Source organism: Equus asinus, chromosome 18 (genome assembly GCF_041296235.1).
Source record: "Equus asinus isolate D_3611 breed Donkey chromosome 18, EquAss-T2T_v2, whole genome shotgun sequence".
In the NCBI taxonomy this organism is placed as follows: Eukaryota; Metazoa; Chordata; class Mammalia; order Perissodactyla; family Equidae; genus Equus; species Equus asinus.
The window spans coordinates 26561341-26580479 of NC_091807.1; the positions used below are offsets into that span (position 1 = coordinate 26561341).

The 19139-nt window shown below is 35.5% G+C and overlaps 1 protein-coding gene across 1 annotated transcript in view; it reads right to left on the reverse strand.

Annotated features, from left to right (window-relative positions):
- The window catches only part of LTN1 (listerin E3 ubiquitin protein ligase 1), a 53886-nt gene that overhangs the window by 8606 nt on the left and 26141 nt on the right, over window positions 1–19139 (reverse strand). Inside the window, exons 15-25 of the mRNA XM_014866315.3 lie at window positions 18604–18748; window positions 17872–18058; window positions 16197–16356; window positions 15138–15242; window positions 10592–10734; window positions 6766–6901; window positions 6406–6550; window positions 5264–5477; window positions 4546–4783; window positions 4117–4191; window positions 1984–2170 (exon numbers count right to left, since the gene is read on the reverse strand). Of these exons, the coding sequence (XP_014721801.1) occupies window positions 1984–2170; window positions 4117–4191; window positions 4546–4783; window positions 5264–5477; window positions 6406–6550; window positions 6766–6901; window positions 10592–10734; window positions 15138–15242; window positions 16197–16356; window positions 17872–18058; window positions 18604–18748 (1735 nt within the window). The remainder of the gene's footprint in view (window positions 1–1983; window positions 2171–4116; window positions 4192–4545; window positions 4784–5263; window positions 5478–6405; window positions 6551–6765; window positions 6902–10591; window positions 10735–15137; window positions 15243–16196; window positions 16357–17871; window positions 18059–18603; window positions 18749–19139) is intronic.

Below are 19139 nucleotides of genomic sequence, written 5' to 3' on the forward strand. Positions count from 1 at the left end.
GTGAAATATATCTCAGTAAAGCTACAACCTGGTTGTCTAAGGGTGAAGACTTGACACTTTCATTGCGGCAGCCCACATTCACTTCCCAGTCGGGGAACCACACCATCTGTCTGTTGGTTGTCAGACTGTGGCAGCTGCGTGTTGCTGAAAGCTCTGCCACTAGGATTTCAAACACCAGGAGGGTCACCCAGGAGGGACAGGTTTTAGCAGAGCTTCCAGACTAAGACAAACTAAGAAGAAGGACCTGGCCACCCACTTCCAAAAGTACTGGCCATGAAAACTCTGAATAGCAGCGGAGCATTGTCTGATACAGTGCTGGAAGGTGAGAGGATGGCACAAAACAACTAGGCAGGACTCCACTCTGCTGTACACAGGGTCACTAGGAGTCGGAATCGACTCGATGGCACGAACAAAAAGCTACAACACAAACACACACAGTTCCATCTGATTCACCAGGAGTTTTTTTCAAAAGAAAGTTAAAATAATCTAGATTTAGGACTGATTAAAGTTTTTTTAAGAAATTCTGTTTCAGGATTCATCTAATTAGTGTTATTTAGTGGGTTATTTTGATTTACAAGTCCATAGCTCAGTTCAATTGACAGCCTCAATAAACACTGCTGTATAATTCTTTGCAAGCCCCTCCCTCACTCTAGTTTAATAAAGGTGATGCATGGCCATTTTCCTAATTTCTGAATATAAGATGACAAGAACAAAATTCTCATACATAATGGATGCCTCAATTTCCTGCAATTTTTCAGATATCAACAATATTTTAAGAAACGAACATTGGGGCTGGCCTGGTGGCACAGCAGTCAAGTTCGCACCTTCTGCTTCGGCGGCCCGGGGTTCGCCAGTTCAGATCCCAGGTGCAAACCTATGCACCACTTGTCAAGCCATGCTGTGGAAGGCGTCCCACATAGAAAGTAGAGGAAGATGGGCATGGATGTGAGCTCAGGGCCAGTCTTCCTCAGCAAAAAAGAGGAGGATTGGCAGCAGATGTTAGCTCAGGGCTAATCTTCCTCAGGAAAGGAAAAAAAAAAGGAAACGAACATAAAAGCTCAACACTCTTGAAACAGCTAAATCAATGTTGCCTCTGTGATTTGATTTTCCCCTTTATATAAAAATGCAAAAATGCATACACTGATATATTTGTACCAAGGTATGGGTTATTAGCAATGAGATAAATTAGAGTTTAAGAATTCTGGAAAAATCACACCTGGAAATGAATGCCATGATATTTAGTCACACTTTAAATACCAAGTGAGAAACTAACTCTAAGAAGCCACAGACTTTATTAAAATGATTCAAAGTTTGATTGAAATTTTTTAAGTGGGGACCTGCCTAAAAGAAGAAAAAAAAACTGGAGTAGATTTTTCTAGCTTCCTTCCTGGACACTAACATCTTTCTTCCTAAACATGAGACAACAGAGACATCTAGTGGCTGCTAGAATAATTGAGACAAAATTATTATTATAGGATATTTTCAACATTTAGAGATAATAGTGTGAATTACACAGGTAATCTTTCACAGATCTTTCTCTAAATACTGATTTTCAAATAAGGTAAATTTTCAATGATGTATTAACTGAAATCTCCCATAACAGTCAGAAGTTGACCAAAGAAAAAAAATAGCAAAATCCATTTTTTTTGAAATTATATTACGGTAGTACAAATCGTGTACTACAAATCTTGATTCTTGCGATAAAAGGACTTGGTGGCTACGATCAGAAAAAAATTAATCCAGGCACATTCCAAAGATTAATACTTGTGCAAAAATGTGTGTGCATGTAAATAGCTGTGAGAGTGAGGAAGAAAGGACAGAACTAAATTTAGCAAAACGTTTGAAGTTAGCCAGATAAGATTAGATTAAAATGTGAGGCTTTTCTCTTTTTTCTCAAAAGGAGGGGAAAAGAAGGGGTTTAGGATACTAATAGAAAAACACATATATGACAGAACTGTCAAAAGCTGTCACATATTTATTTACCTGAGATGAAGCGGCTTTGAAGAAAGTAAGTATTAATTTCCAAGTGAGGAGGTATCCCAGAACATAACAGAAGTCTTCACTCAGTGGCTTAATAGTAACTATCTGTCCAACGGGAATACACCCCAAAACATTTTCTAGTAAGTCCTCTTGCGTGCTAAGAAGAGACATCAGTGCTGCCGGTGGTGACCTGAGAATCAACGATTAAACACCACAATTTTCTTCATAACTCATCCCTTAACAAATTGATAGCATGTATAAACTTCAAGCATTTAAGAAAAATCTTTCTCTATTTTCCAAAAACCATTTTAAAAGTCCCCCTTTATAGATTCGATTCTAACTCCTAATTTCAAATAATGGCAATTATAGAATCTCTAAGACATAAAATGTTATATAAATATATATAATATACATAAAATATGTATTGTATAGGTATATATTTTTATATTTATGAATATATAAAATATAAATATTAAAAAGTATATAATATATAACAAAAAGATTTTGGATATAGGTTTTATATTTATATATACTAAATATACATAATATGCTTTAAGAATATAGACTCTAGAAGTTAGCACTTAAAGGAAAGAAAATATCTATGGAAAAATATCACACACTCAGAGAAGCTAAACAATTGGTCTAGAGCCCCTCAGCCAGTCGGGAATGATGAGGGGTACCAAGTCCTACCAGGTCCTTTATCATCTGGTGACGGGTAAAGAGATCATAAGACTGTCTTTTCAGGAAAGCAAATTTAACATTTGCATTAATTCATGACAGCGTAAGTTAAATTTCCTGTTTACTAAACTATTGCACTCATCAACACTTTAAGGTGAACTTAAGAGATTCTCAAAAAGTGAAATACTTGCATAAATCTGTCAAATTCTGTTCTCTAGGACACTCCTTGGTGCTCTCCCTTCACCTCTGTGATCTTTCCTCCCTTGTCACGTCCCTCTCTGGGCCCATAAACATAGTGTTATTCCAGCTTCTGCCCTTAGGTTTTTACCTTCAACACCACCATCTCACCTACCAACCCCTCTCTATCCCATACCAACAGTCACTAGATCTTACAAATACTAGGTCAGATCTCTCTCCACTTTCCACTCTGCCCTCCATGCACCATTATAACTTTTAGAACGGTCTCTACCTCTGCTTGCTTCTTTGTACAATTTATGCTTCATACTATTGCCACAATCAGCTGGCGGTATCCCATCTTTTACCAAATGATGCCCTAAACCCTAAAAGGAAGTCATTTGTAAGGCCTTCATTATCTTAAGTACCCTCCCAGCTTTATCTTCCACTGTACCCTTCCCACCTACTTCACACATATTTGTTCATTTATTCTCTTATTCAACAAATGAGCACTACTCATGTGTCTGCCTTAGGCCAGGAACCACCCTGGGTGCTGTGAGTATAGTTGAGAACAAGAGACAAAAATTCCTTTCTTCACAGAGCTTACATTCCAGTGGAAGAACATATAGACAATAAAAAAATATGTTAAGAGGTGACTACTCAACTTCCCCAAGCACATCCTGAACATTCCTGCCCCCATGCCTTTGCACATGGTGTTCCCTTAACTTTTACTGTCTTCCCTGCCTGGTGAAATGCTACCTAACCCTAAAGGTCCAGCATGAATGTCTTTTCCTCAAGAGAAAGTCCTCCCTGCCTGGTGCACAGCAGTGTGCCCCCATAACATGCTATCTACCCTTTTTCTTAGCACTTGTCATCCACTGTCTTCTATTACAGGGTAATATTGTCTGTATCAGATTGCAAGCTCCTTAAGAAAAAGAACGTTTACTAAACACTCTATTCTCCCCTCTGCATTTAACTAATACTTTGCACAAAGTGGGTACTCAATAGATATTTGATTTGATCTACTTTTTCTACAGCTACCATGTGGACAAAGAAAGTTTTACTAAATAGTAGCAAATGGAAAATATGATTTAGGAACAATTAAGAGAGAATAATCTTTTTGGACAAACTCTAGATTTCATTTTTATCTCACAGATAATTTTAAAAGATCTGTTGAATGAATATAAACTCTGAATTTAGAGTTTTTATGTTGCCTTGTCTTCTAAAGTCATTATAAGTGAGATGGATTATGAGAATTTAATAAAACAAATTTTAAAAACTTACAGGGCTGGTTCTTCTTCTTCATCTCCGTATGACTTTAGATTATCCTGATCATACTGTGGTAATTCAGGCATCAACCTGGAAATTAGAATATTACTTTAAATTATTTTATATTAAATGTTCATTATTGAATCACGGTTAAGAGCAGAAAGACCAATCCTTATTCTGTAATGAGCATATTTTTTAATGGATTGTTGCTGACATAACTGCATATGGCCAGGACCACCTAAATGTAAACTTTGTATGCAGAACAGTGACCCCAAAGGTTAAAAATTTGGCAACCCTGTTATTGAAATCCATGGTCAAGTTTACTTTTTTTGATTTTTGGTTTTTTACTTTGACTTTTTTTTTTAACAACGAAGAGTTAAAACTACACATATATTCTATTTTTTTAGACCACCATCACATTGATTCAGTTGGAAGAATTCTTACTTGTATAGCATATGATAAACAGCAATTTGCACAGGCCGAGCTCTGAAAAGGAGTAATGGCACCAACGTATTTAACAAAGTCTGCAGATATTCTGGCAAGTTTGTTTTCTGACCAGCAACCAATCTTGCAGGGAGTTTGTGACTCAACAGCTGATCCTTTGGGATATAAGTTAATGTTTCACACATGGGCTTCAGCATTGCATTGTGAAAGGATGTTTCAGATGTATCTTTGCTTTCTCCTGATGACAAAAAGGGAAGAAACATGCAAAGCCCAAAAGAAAATGAGTAATACAGCTTGGGTGATTCACAGACAATCAAATATTATTGAAGAAAATAAAATAAAAACATGACAAACGTTAGAGCAGTTCTAACTAGAAATATGAACTGAATATATATTTCAGATAACCTCAATTGTTTAACGACTTCTATTATCTCATCCTTAAAAAAAGAAAGAGAGATTTTGAGTTATAAATAATCAATTCATGTTACATGAATTGTTATTACTTTAATTTGCAATGATCTTTGAATACCTTACCATTTTTTCAATTCTTGTCTGTAAAGTGGAAGCATATATGATGCTTCTGAGATGCCAAGCTTTCTCTCTGGCTCTTTTCTTTTACTATTTTGTATTGTTTGACTTAAAAATCCAAAGTTTTTGTTTTGAATTTTTCAACAAGTCATTTTTAATGAATCTCAATATTACTCCCTTTTTCACTTGCCTGTAACATTTACCAAAAGAGGTAAAAGCAAACTGTGGATGCCTTGGGAAAAAAATTCTTTCCATTCACTGATTAGATTTACAGGAAGGTTGCCAGTGGTATCCAGAGTTGTGGAATCAAAAAAAGCACTGAGCTCGCAGGCCAGATCACAGCTGACACAGGCGAACAGTTGTACAAGTGGAACCGAATACAGCGCTTGATTCTCGCTTGTTGTCTGAAGGGACGAAAATGAAACAGGTAAGCACATTTCTACCAGAACACCACCAAGTAAGGCAATAAAAAGAAGTCCCTTTCATTCCTCTAAACTTAAAACAAAAAGCAGTTGAAGTGTATAGTCTCAGGAGACATTTACATATTTTAGTATGCAAATAACTTTTTTTCAAAATTAAATACTAGGAATCAGAATCAACCCATTTATTCTGAAATACTCTGTTTTATTTCTAAAACTATGAAAGAAAACAGTATCAATTGCGATTTATCAGGTGACATACATTGAAGACATCTATAATCCTCTCAGGAGCCCTACTAATTGGGCATTATTAAGTTCTTTTAAAATAAGGAAACTGAAGCTCAATTAGTCAAGTTTGAAACCCTAAGCCACACAGCTAACAGCAAGCAAAGTGGAGATTCAGACCAGTTCAACCCTGAGTGACTTGCTGTGTCAAAGCCCACAACTCTTACACATCTGGTTGCTTTGGGTCATAAAAAGAACACTAATTTCCTCTGCATTTGCTTGATCTCTAACACATTATTCTGGCAATACTGACATAATACATTTTAAGAATAATTTAATTCAAATCAAAAAGATCAAAAAACTTTCACAAAAAGATAAAACCTGAAAGGGCTGTGCTACAAATATTATATTATAATAGAATGAGCTAATGGAGAGAACGTTTTAATAGCAGTTAGGAGGTTTCATCACTAAATGATACTGGTAGACATTAAATCTCTATCATTTTACTGTTCTGTCAAATAGTAGCTGGTGAAGTACATCTACAAAGTGTTTAAATGTTTGCAAAGGAGCTAATTATAATCACAATCATTACTGCAAGGATAAGATGAGTAAACAGTTCTGGCATAGAGATACACACAAAGACTCAAGAGGTGATGTCAAGAGGTGATGACACATCAAGTCCATTTACCTCCAGCCAAGCCAACATGGAGCACATGATGAAGTCCCACTCACTCTCTGCTAAAGGAGACGAGCAGTATTTCAGAAACAGGGAGAGGAACCGGATTATTTCTATATTTACACCCAGTATCTCTGGACTTACTTCTGATAGATTACTACGATAAAGACAAACACAAAACAAAACAAGAAAAGCATTAAATAATTACACAGACATTCAATTTGAAAATATTCTATTTTAAATCTTATATACTTATAAAAGACTGACTTAAATGTCTGACATCCTTTTACTCTACAAAACTGTGACTCTAAGATACACAGTCTGGCTCCACATTGTATATGGGGGGAAAACATACTATAAAGTATCACCTACCAACTGAAAAGAAAAATATCTTCATGATCTTTCTTCCAGGATATTAGAATTTTTAATATACCATGTAATAGTTCTTCATCATCTATGCTTCTGGTTTGCAGACAAGAATTGAAAATGGCAAGATGTCCAAAACCTCCTAAAGTAAAATTCAAAATGAAAATTAAAAATTTTGTTTTAATTGTATTGCTACTACAAAAAAGTCTACTTTGAGATAGGTCAGAAACTGCCTTGAGAAATGCTCAGGTTTAGAACTTTAAAAAGGGTTTATATGAAAGAGTCAACCAAGGAGCTTGTAAGCTCCACAGGGCAGACCCTGTCTCCATACCCAGCACCTAGCACAAAAAAGAGAAGGGTGGAGGGAGTGAATGATACTGTCCTTTAAACCAACCTATGCTGTTTTTCATTTTGGTTTCTTAAGTATAGGACTTACTCAGCTACTCACCTCCCAAATAAAAACAAAAAACCCATAGCTACAGTACAAAGTTAAATACGGATGAAAAAGAGAACACAGTGTTCCATAATTTGCACATTCACTCAATAAGCATCTACTATGTCTGGAAAGCTCTTATGGGGTTCTCACACTTTAGAATCCCTGGATCCTTCTTATCCTTCAACTCTCAGCTTAAATATTGCTGCCACTCTATGAAATGCCCAAGTATATAAAGTATGCCCCTCTGCATTTCTCTACTCTCAAATATCATTTGTTTGTTGCTGTTATAGCACTAATATTCGTTTACTTATTTATTATTATCTCCTCAATTAGAAAGTAAGCTCCATGAGAGCAGGAACCTTGTCTGTCTGTCTTACCAGTCTATACGTCCCCTAGCACAATGCCTGTGCAGAGACATTTATTTTGACCGATTAAAGGAAGAAAGAATAAATGAATGAATACAAGTTACACTGCTAGATGCTGGGGAGAGAAAGCTGAACAAAATTTAGTCCCTAAAGGGACTCATCCAGCAGTACTGGCAGCCTCAAAAACAAATTAGAATATCATATGGACAAAGATTGGGAGCCCAAAACAGGAAACAACTATCTCCATCTAGATTGAGGCAATAAAGGCTTCCCAAAATTAGTGTTTGAACCACGATTCGTCAAAAGATAAGTAAGAGTCTACAAGACTAGCAAAGGAGCACTCCATGGAGCGCTAAGGCACCAAGTTGTAAAAAAGCATAGACTATTCAAAAATCATGAGACTGTAGCATCGCCAGGGTCCAGGGTGGAAGCAAAAGAGGTAAAACTCAAGAGATCAGTTGCAGTAAGACGGTAAAACGTCTAACAGGCCAAACTAAGGACTTAGGTTTTCATCCTGTAGGCAAAAGGGAACCAAGGAAGAAAGAAAGAAAAAAAAAAATGTATAGTGTATTCAACCTTCCTTGCAAACAGAAGAGGCTCAAATGTAATCAGAAATAACTGATTTTCTAACAACTAAAAAGTATTTGTTAGCTAATTCTGTTTCATCACTTTGGCTGGAAGAATAAAATTGACTGTCAAATCTAAAACACAATCCTCCTTCTGTTGGGGTTCCGCACAGCTGTGCACCTTCTGGTCTTTCTGGTCTGGGTGAGCAGCACACAGCTGTGTGACACCGCAGCCCTATCTCCTGCCCCTTCTTCCTTTCTGCCATCCTTCAGTTATAACGAGTTAGAGAAATCACCTACATTCCCTTTAGACACTCCTTTCCTCTATGTACAGTCAGTTCAACTGCATCCCCATCCCGCAACAGCAAATCCTAACCTAATCCCACAGTCTACCTCCGTAGGTGAATTCAACCATAAAGCTTAATGCCATGAAAATTTGTGATATTGGTTGGCCCTTGGTGCCATGTGGCAATTCTTTCTGATTAATGTTTTGATGGGCATCTTATTCTTCTGCTATTTCAAATTTTCACTACCATTCTTAAAATCTACAATCCAGCTTCCACTCATTCACTGACCTAGCCTGAAGAGACATGGCGCTTATTAAGAACACACAAAGTTCCCAACCCCCTCCACATCCACACCTACATCCATCCTCCATTTCCCCTTTCCAGGTCTCAGAAGACAGTCACTCCACCTACATAAGGGTCCTATCTTGTAACTATGCTTTAGATCCCACCCTATGTGCCCTCCGCTCCCATCTTCTCACTTGGAACTATCATCTATTCTTTCCTGTCTCTATCTTCTATTCCCCCTTCTCCTCACAACATATATTTCCCAAACTCTGACCTTGTATTCATCTCCAGCTTTCACCCTCTTTCTATATTCCTTTTCACCAAACACCTAGAACAGACTATCTGCCTCAATTTTCTCACCACTATTCATTCCAACAACACCAAAGTCAATGGACACTTTTCAGTCCCTAATTTTATTTAACTTTCTGTGGCATTTAACACAGGTGATGAATATTACCTAAAATTCCTCCTCTGCTCTTTTCTTTATCTTTAGTCCTTATTCTCAAGTCTCCCTTCACCCACATACCCCTTAAACCTATGTACTGGTGTTCCCTTGGTATTCCATTCACTCTCCCTAGATAAGCTCATCCTCATTTATAGATTATACTACTACCACCCACATGATGTGGACTTCAAAAGTAGTATTCCCACCCAGTCAATAGCCTATTGCTTACCAAAAATCTCCATTTGAATATGTATTCCATAGCCACCTTAACCTAATGTGTCTAAAACTTAACATCAGATCCCTGTATACTTCTTCCCCATCCTCCTCCCAATCCTCAAGTCTGCCATAGGGTTTTCTATAAGGTCTAATGGTACTTTCATCTACCCTATCCAGAAATACAAACACAGAGCCCCATCAATTCTATTTCCTTAATCTCTTTCATTTCCATGTCCTCTGTTCCATCTATGCCTTGATTTAAGCTCTCTTTCTCTCTCATTAGGACTATTCTAATAGCTTCCTATCTGGTCTTCTACCCCCATTCTCTCTCTCTCACACCCACCCATCAGACAGCTGTCTAAACAATCTTTCTAACGTAAATGTGATAGTCTTACTACTCTCCTACTTAATGTGGGCCAATAGCTCCTTTCTGCTTACCGTTTAAAGTCTAAACTCCTTAACCTACAAAATCAGGCATTTATGATGTGTGCCTGGCCAGTTCTCAAAATCCATCTTCTTGTGTATCCTAACACCCTTTGTTCCCAACCTTCTACCTTAATTGCCAAACTGAACCATCTACACTCTTACGTTTTTGTGTACCTGCACTGCTCTTCCCCAACTATGTTCATATCAAAACTATCCTTCATCACTCAGTTGAAATGTTTCTCTTTGTGAAATTGCCATTGACACCTCAAAGCAGAGTGGACAACTCCTTTTCTGTCACTTTCACACATAGGACATCTTTTTGCTACATCAGTTATCACATAATATAACTTTATGTCTGTTTTCTCTACAAAAGGAACATAGCCAGCCCTCCATAAGTGTTTATTAAGTTATAAACAAATGAAGTAATAGAGTGCAGAGTATCCAAAAAGTTTAAAATATAACAAAAGGTATTCCCTCTTTTGCCTTTATATGTTCAACCATTGGTTGATGAGGGAGAAATGAGGCACAGCTAAAAACGCTATAGAAGGAAAAGAAATGATTAGAGGGTACTTGTGATTGTAAATCTTCCCTTAAGGCTGTAGCATTTCTGTACTGCAAAATGATAATACCCACTCTCCAATGACACTCATGCTATTGACTCTCAATTTGTTATGTAGCAAAAATATAAACTAGGAATAAATCAGTTATAATTCAATTTATCTCTGCTAGGCTGGGTTTAGATATTAAGAAACACTTCTTTTATCTTAAGCAATAATTAATGAAATATTTATTATCAAGCAACTAACCATTAGTACTGCAAAGATCTTCCTTAGTCCAGGCCAAAAGGGCAGGTATACATTGAGCAATGAATTCTTTCTTGTCTTCTTTTGACAAAAACGGACAGAGACTTTGAATGGTATGCATATTACCTTCTGTTAGTGGAAAAAAACTGTTTAAAGAAAAAGTATGAATTATATTTATCCTAAATATGCAGTTATTTCAGAAAATTCCTCTTATTCAGACTATTCAAAAAGACTAATAATTCCACTATATAAAATAATTGTACAGAAAAAAAATAAAAGAAACTATGAAAAGAGATTGACATTTGCTGATTCTGAATGATGAAATTGTGGATAATTATTTTTTGCTGCTGCTTTCTTGTTTTTTATGTTTCTAATTTTTAATATAAGCATATATAATTTTTCCCCTATGTATAATTTTAAAATTATACAGACAATACATGATCATGCTCTAAGAGTCAAATGATTCAATTTAAACCGTACTAGTTGCGTGTCCTTTCTATGAACTGATAATTCATATTTGTGCATATATATAGTTGGGTTTTATTTACATAATGAGATCACACTAAACATACTGTTGAATTATTTGCCATTCATACACTTTGTAGATCTTTCCATGTCAGAACATATGGATATAAATTATTCTTGTTTTAAAGCTACATAAGTAAATTTCTTAAAAAACAAAAATATCCCACACTATCATAATTTAACTATTTTCCTATTAGTGAACATTTAGGGATTTTCACCCAATTTTTGCTCTTATAAGTAATGATGCAATAAATGTCCTTGGGCAGATAGCATTCTGAATATGTGCAAATACCTCTTTAGGTTAGATTCCTACAGGTAGAATTGCAAGATCAAAGGATGTGAATGTATCATATTTTGGTAATTTCAAATTGCTTTCCAAAAAGTGTAATCAATTTACACTCTCACCAAAAGTGTAGAAGTGTGACTGTTTTGTTGAACATTTAATGAATCTTTTTAATTCCTGGCAACGTGGCGCACAAAATGTGCTTCTTTTGGGGGCCAGCCCCATGGTGTAGTGGTTAAGTTCAATGCATTCTGCTTCAGCAGCCCAGGTTTACGGGTTCGGATCACAGGTGCAGACCTACACCACCTGTCAGCCATGCTGTGACAGCGACTCACATACAAAATAGAGAAAGACTGGCATAGATGGTAGCTCAGGGCTAAGTGTCCTCAAGCAAAAAAAAGAAGATTAGCAACAGACGTTAGTTAGCTCAGGGCAAATCTTCCTCAGCAAAAAAACAAAATGTGTTTCTTTTCATCTTTATTTGTCATTAATATTAGTAAGGCATATCCTTTCATATTTCATATTTCATAAATAAATTACAGTAGCTCCCCCTGATCCATGGTTTCACTTTCTGTGGTTCCAATCACCCAGTCAGTTCTGGTCTGAAAATATGGATGGAAAAATTCCATCCATGGAAAAATGGAAAAAGATGGAAAATTCCAGAAATGAACAATTCATAAATTTTAAATTGTGTGCTGTTCTGAATAGCATGATGAAATTTTATGCCATTCAGCTCCATCCCACCCTGGACATGAATCATCCCTTTGTCCAGTGTATCCACAATGGGTCACCAGTAGTCACTTAGTAGCCGTCTCTGTTATCAGATCGACTGTCACAGTATTGCAGTGCTTGTGTGCACGTAACCCTTATTTTTCTTAATAATGGCTCCAAAGCACAAGAGTAGTGATGCTGGCAATTTGGATATGCCAAAGAGAAGCCATATAACCCTTCCTTTAAGTGAAAAGTTTAAAGTTCTTGACTTAATAAGGAAAGGGAAAAAAATTATATGCTGAGGTTGCTGTTATCTATGGTAACTTTTATTAAGTATATCATTATAATTGTTCTATTGTATTATTAGTTGTTAATCTCTTACTGTGCATAGTTTATAAATTAAACTTTATCACAGGTATGTATGTATAGGAAAAAACATAGTATATATGGGGTTCAGTACTATCCATGGTTTCAGGCATTCTCTAGGGGTCTTGGAATGTATCCCCTACAAATAAGGGGGGACTACATTTTATCTATGAATTACCTGTTCAAGTCCTTGACACATTTTTCAATTTGAATAGTTTTACTAATTAATAGTAGCTATTTATATATCATGGATATTAATTCTTTGTTAATTTGCAAATGTTTTCTCCCACTTCGTCACCTGTCCTTTAACCTTTGTTTATTGTACTTTTGTCATACAAAAGTCTTCTTTCTTTTTTAAAAAGTTTTTAATTGTGGTAAAATATATGTAATAAAATTTACCACATTAACTATTTTTAAGTGTACAGTTCAGTATTGTTAAGTACAATCACATTATTTTGCAGCCAATTTCCAGGACTCTTTTCATCTCACAAAACTGAAACTCTACCCATTAAACAAGAACTCCCCATGTCCTCTCCCCTCAGCTCCTGGCAACCCACCATTCTATTTTCTATCTCTATGAATTTGACTGTTCTAGGTACCTCATATAAGAAGAATCATAATGTATTTGTCTTTTGGTAACTGGTTTATTTCACTTAGCAATGTCCTCAAGGCTCATCCACATTGAAGCACGACAGAATTTCTTTCCAAGTCTGAATAATATTCCATTGTATTATATACCACATTTTTGTGTATCCAATCATCTGCTGATGGGCACCTAAGTTGCTAGAAGTTTCCATTTTTACAAAATGAAATATCTATCATTTCTTTTAAGGATTCTGGGTTTTGCGCTTTGCTTAAGATCTTCCCCATGCCAAGACGATACAAGCTCTCTTCTTCTCCCGTAATACTTTTATAGCTCTGTTCTTTATAATTAGTTTTCATCTCAACTTTATTTTTATGTATAATGTAAAGGAGCGGTCTTGCTATTTTTTTCAAACACATATCCAATTTTCTAATATCATTTATTACTGACTCACCTCACTGATCTGAAAGGCCACCTGTATCAAAAACTAAAATCTCATATATGTGTGGATTAGTTTCTGGACTCTGTATCTGATCTACTGGTTGTCTACTCACCAATTTCATACTGCTTAATTACTGTATTGGCAAAGCAAGTCCTTTTCGATTTTCTCTTTCAGAAATCTCCCAGCTATTTTCGAGCATTTTTTCCTTCAAATGCATATGATGATTAAAACAGTTTCTCAAAAAAAGTTGCTAAAATTTTGACTGAGATTGCATTGAAATTATCGATTCATACAACCATTTTACAATTATCTTCCCACCTTTTGTGATCTTTACTAAACTTTTATAATTATAATTTTGTGTTATATTTATTTCTAGGTATTTACAGTTTTGTTGTCATTGTGAATAGAATCTCTTTTTTCCTATGCCATTTTTTAATTGATTATTACTAGTAAATAAGAAAGTTATTGCTTTTTGTATGTCAAGTATATATCCATCTCATTAGTAATTATTTCTAATGGTTCTTTAATTCTCTATTATTTTTATAATCAGAAAAAAATTTAATTATGCTGAATAAAAAAAACAATATCAAAAGGTCATATGCTGTACGATTCCATTTATATAACATTCCTAAATGATATAAGTATATGGAGGGAGAACAGATTACTAGTTGCCAGAGATGAGGAGAATGGGAGGAAGGGAGGTGGCTGTAGCTATAACAGGGTAACACAAGACATCCTCTATCCTGTAGCTTAGACTGTGGTGGTGGTGGTCACACATGTGATCTACACAGAACACACACACAAATGAGTGCATGTAAACTTGGTCGTTGGATTGTATCAATGCCATTTTCTTGGTTGTGAAACTGTACCAAAGTTACGCAAAATGGTACCACCAGAGGAAAGAGAATGAAGGATATATGGAATCTCTTTGTATTATTTCTTATAATTGCATATGAATCTATAATTACCTCAAAATAATGTTTTAAAAATTTGTAAATAAGACTAAAATAATCGAAATTTAGTTTACAATTCTACTGTATGAGAACATACACATATCATCACTTCACAATTCTTCTTGGTAAATAAGTAAGTTCAAAATGCCTCTCGGTAAATTTCAGCTAAGTGTTTAATTTGAATGCCCAGCTTCTCTAGTACGATCAATTCTAGTAGATCTCTAGGATGTCCAATCCCATAATCTATTTCTTTGTCTTAAGAACACATTTATTGCATTTCTAGAATATACTTCAAAGGGATGATCCTTATTTAAGAGAAAAGTAAGTAACTTTTCCTATCACTTCCATAGCAAATAAAGTGATGGAAGAAGGATGTTAGGGAGGGCGAAAAAAAAAGATTTCAGGGGAAAAAAGAATGTGTCTATGAAATGCTAATTGTTTAAAACAAGTATAAAATTCCAAAACAAAATGTTATAAAGTCAAAAGTGCTTATTATAAAAGGTGTGTCCCAAACTTAAAACAACTGAAATTGTTTTAAAGTCTTTAATTCTCATTTCCTTTAATCTAATTTCTTCATTTCCTAAACGCTGTTTTCTTCATTTATTAGAAATTTTTTGTTAGTTGGGGGTTGCCAAGGTGACCAATTACAATAAATTACAAAATAAAAACATTTTAAATAAGAATACCATTCTTTTCTCCTATAATGCCGTTTTACTTCATCAGATGAAACGCTTCGGGAAAGGATCAACTTAGCAATAATAAGAGACCATAGGGTGCCATTTTCCCTGGACCTAAAAAAGGGAAAAAAAATTCCATTTTGAAAATGTACTTACGATTGTAAGGTAACTGTTTACCTGGATTCCTTCTACAGAAGTAAATAAATCACCTTCTGAGGGTATCAGTTCACAAACGACTTTTGCACTGAAACAACTGTCATTATCAAAAGGACTGGGAGCTTAGGCTTCTGAAACTTTTTCACAACTGGTACTGAACTCTCACCCCCAGACAATCCCAAAGGCCCTCAAGTCGCAATAGCGGAGATGACTTTAAAAATTAGGATTGAGGACCTGGGGCTACAGCTGGGAAAAGGACATATCCCAGAGGACACCTGGGCTGGTTTAAATTGAGGAACCAAAGAGGTATTGACATCTGCTGAAGAAAGTTCTGAGTTTTGAGCACGTGGAGTAGAACTGAAGAGGAAGACCTGTTCAGCCTGGGGCCTCTGATACTGCAAAGCATACTCAAAATACTATCGGCAAGTGAAAAACTCTTAAAGAGAATGCAGTGCAACACAGTAATTTTAACAAGTTGACTTCTAACTGCTATAACCTCTATGACTCTGTTTCCCTACTGACTTCCTCATCTTGGGGGAGAGTTTTGTGGTTATAATATTAAGACACACCTGTAACAACAAGCTAGGTAAAAGCTTAAATTTGAGAGTAGTGAGAGGATGGCTCACAGATGACAAATTAAAACAACTTCTACAGGTTTCTATTTCTTTCATCAACATCTGTCCCTTGAATGAATTTATGGATTTAATAACACAGGCAAAGTCCAAATATCTCCCCAGAAGAGTAAATCAAGTACTTAGTTTCCACAAAGTATTTATCATTAACAATTGGGATTAATTTAGATCAAACCCTCTGATTGAAAGATGAGCATGAAGTGGGCTTACATTTTACTGAAACAAAGCCATAAACTAGTAAAACAGTCACTAAAAAAATGGAAATTGAAAGGATTCTCACCTGTTAAATAACAGCTGCAAAAGGCCAGAAGTATTACCAAGACCACATAAGTTATCATACGTAATATTCATTTTTTGAAGCATTTCACAAAATCCAGTTAGAAAAATAGGTGGATTGTCTAATTCTTCACACCACTGCAGTGAATACAGCAGTTCTGCAACTAACAGAAAGGACAACATGTTATCAAGTGTGTGTGTGAATAGACCTTTCCATCATTTGCACGGCTATGCCCCATTTTCTAACACTACTATGCCCACTAATCTCAAAATATCTATTAACCGATTTCAAATCTGCTTTGAGACGTTCAATGATAGTGCAAACTGAGAAAATTTTTCTGATAAAATACCACTCTTCTCCCAAATCTTACTTGGTCCCTTTTCTGATTAGTTAAGAATGTGACAGGGACCTACGTTACCAGAGATACTAGAGGAATCTTCCTACTATTTTTGCCACAAGTGGTAAGTTGCATACAGGATAAACAAACAACGGACCCAAGAGGTGAGATGAGAAGTTCAAGCCAATGTGTTAAGAAATGGGAGACAGCATGATACAGTAAACAGGGTCTCGGTGACAGTCTGGTCTGGATGCAAATGAGCTGTATACTTAGTTATCAACTAGGATACTACAATCCACCTCTCGAGACTGTTATGAGAATTAAATAACCAACATCTGTCACAAAACCTGGCATATCACAGGTTTTTAATACATAATTAGCCATACCTCTCTTTCATAAAGCCATGTATGGATTTTGGAGTCAGAAAACTTGAGACCTGGTTCAAAATCTAATCCTATCCCTTACAAGCTAAATAACTCTAATCAAGTCAAGATAAGATAAACAACAATAATAATATCTAACCCATAGGGTTGTGATAAGATTAAATACATAATGTTGTCAGTGTGTAATTAGTAACACAAGTAACAAAAATAATTACAAAAAATATTACTCTAATTTCCAGTTTTGTTTCTGGACAGAGTCACTCTGTGAGCAATGTAAACTGTAGGCTAATGTCCTTGCTCTTAACTGCTTATGGAGCTGGCTAACCAAAAGAGGTGTTCCAGCTCTCTTCCACAGGGCATATCTTGTCCTCTACTAGTGACTGTGTTACAGCTGACGTGTTACAAACAAGACTGACACAGGAATTATACAAATCCTCTACCTTTAATACCATTTTGTACAGGTCACCCTGCTACTTACAATTCTACACTATTTCCTGAAACGGAGGAATTCTCAGAAATCCTAAATCTTCTTGAGATTCAACATCTCAACCTCCACTTGCCAGGAAAAATACTATGGCCCTATGAGTACAAGGTGTAGTGGTTCAAAACTTAACTGAAAATTCAGAATCCTTGATGAAACACCAGACTCAATCATTTTCTTTAGGGTTACGTGCCATAGGATCTGCTTATATTGATGTCATGCCAATATTGATCTTATACCAAATTCTGCTCTACAGCTAACAAGATTACAGCAAGATTTCAATCTGTTTCCACCTGATTTGCAATTTAACACTCAGCACTTAAGTAACCTCAAGTTTCTCATCACTAAAATAGTTAACAGGAGCCGAAGATCTTTGATTCTTTAAAGATTTAAATTGCAGTGTACAAAATTATTTCAGAATTAAAATTATTTCAAAATTTATATTTATATTATATCTGAATGCTCATATATACTTACTTATTTTCTCTAGCTCATTATTTTCTAGGACTATTTCCTTTTTCAGGGCAACTAATATCATTTTGCTCAATAATGCTGAAGTACACAAATGGCTGGGAAGTTTCTTTGTATCTTGTTCTTTAAAATCTGTTTTGAAACACTCATAATTCAAACTCAATCTTCCTTCTAAAAGAGGTCTATGCAACCACTGTAAAAAGAATACATTAAATTATACACAAACGCATTAGATATTCTAAATTATTTACTACCTATGCAATTAAGACTGTATAAAAATGAAGTTATTAGATTATCTTCAAAATGTTACTAGAGTAACATCAAAAATGAAGTTGTTACTAGTTTATTAGTCAAACCACAGAAGCCTAGAAGTTTGGTTTCTACTAAAGGAAATTATCAACATGTGTATTTTCTTAAGACTCCTTCAGGACAGAACTTGGTCTTATTCACCTTGTACCATGCCAACTGCCAGTGGCAACTGCTGTCTTGCAAACAGCAAACATCCAATACATGGGCATTCAGAGACAAAGAGGCAAAGTAAGATACTAATTTCATTTCATTTCTTCCCCAGAATAAAACAAAAGATACTCATTTCATTTATCTTTTTCCCTTCCCCAGAATAAAATGATACTGACTTCATTTACCTTTTTTTCTTCCCCAGAATAAAATTAAAACATTTAACCTTGCATTCAATCCAAACTTCAGAATGAGATAAGCACTCTCTAATCTCAAAGATACCTGTATAGGAAGAGACTGTCTCATCTTTTCCCACTCACTGTTGTTTGGCATTACACTTCCAATATAAACTCCCAGAAGATAGGTATCTTCACTCTCCACAAGTGCATTTAGCAAGTCATCAACAGTAGACAAGAGGACTTGAAGACTGAAAATAATGCGAAAACATAACTGTTGTAGTTATGCTATGACTAACTTGAAGACCTTGGTACACATTAAATACTGTGAACAGTTAATAGCTTACCTGAACAAAAAGACAAATAAAAATAAAGTGACCCCTCTACTCACCCCACCAACATTCACACAGTCAAATTGGGGATTTAATCCAACATTTATGATTTGAAACTGAGTGCTGCTTCTATCTCAGAATGAAGGGAACCTGACCTATTTCCGATCAGATATTTCTCAAATATAGTTACCTTATTCCATGAAAATAACAGGATGACCAGAAAAAGATTTGGCCCAATCCAAATAGCCCCTGGATGCATTCTTCTAGTTTTCACTTTTACATATGGATTTAGGTATGAGATATGAAATAT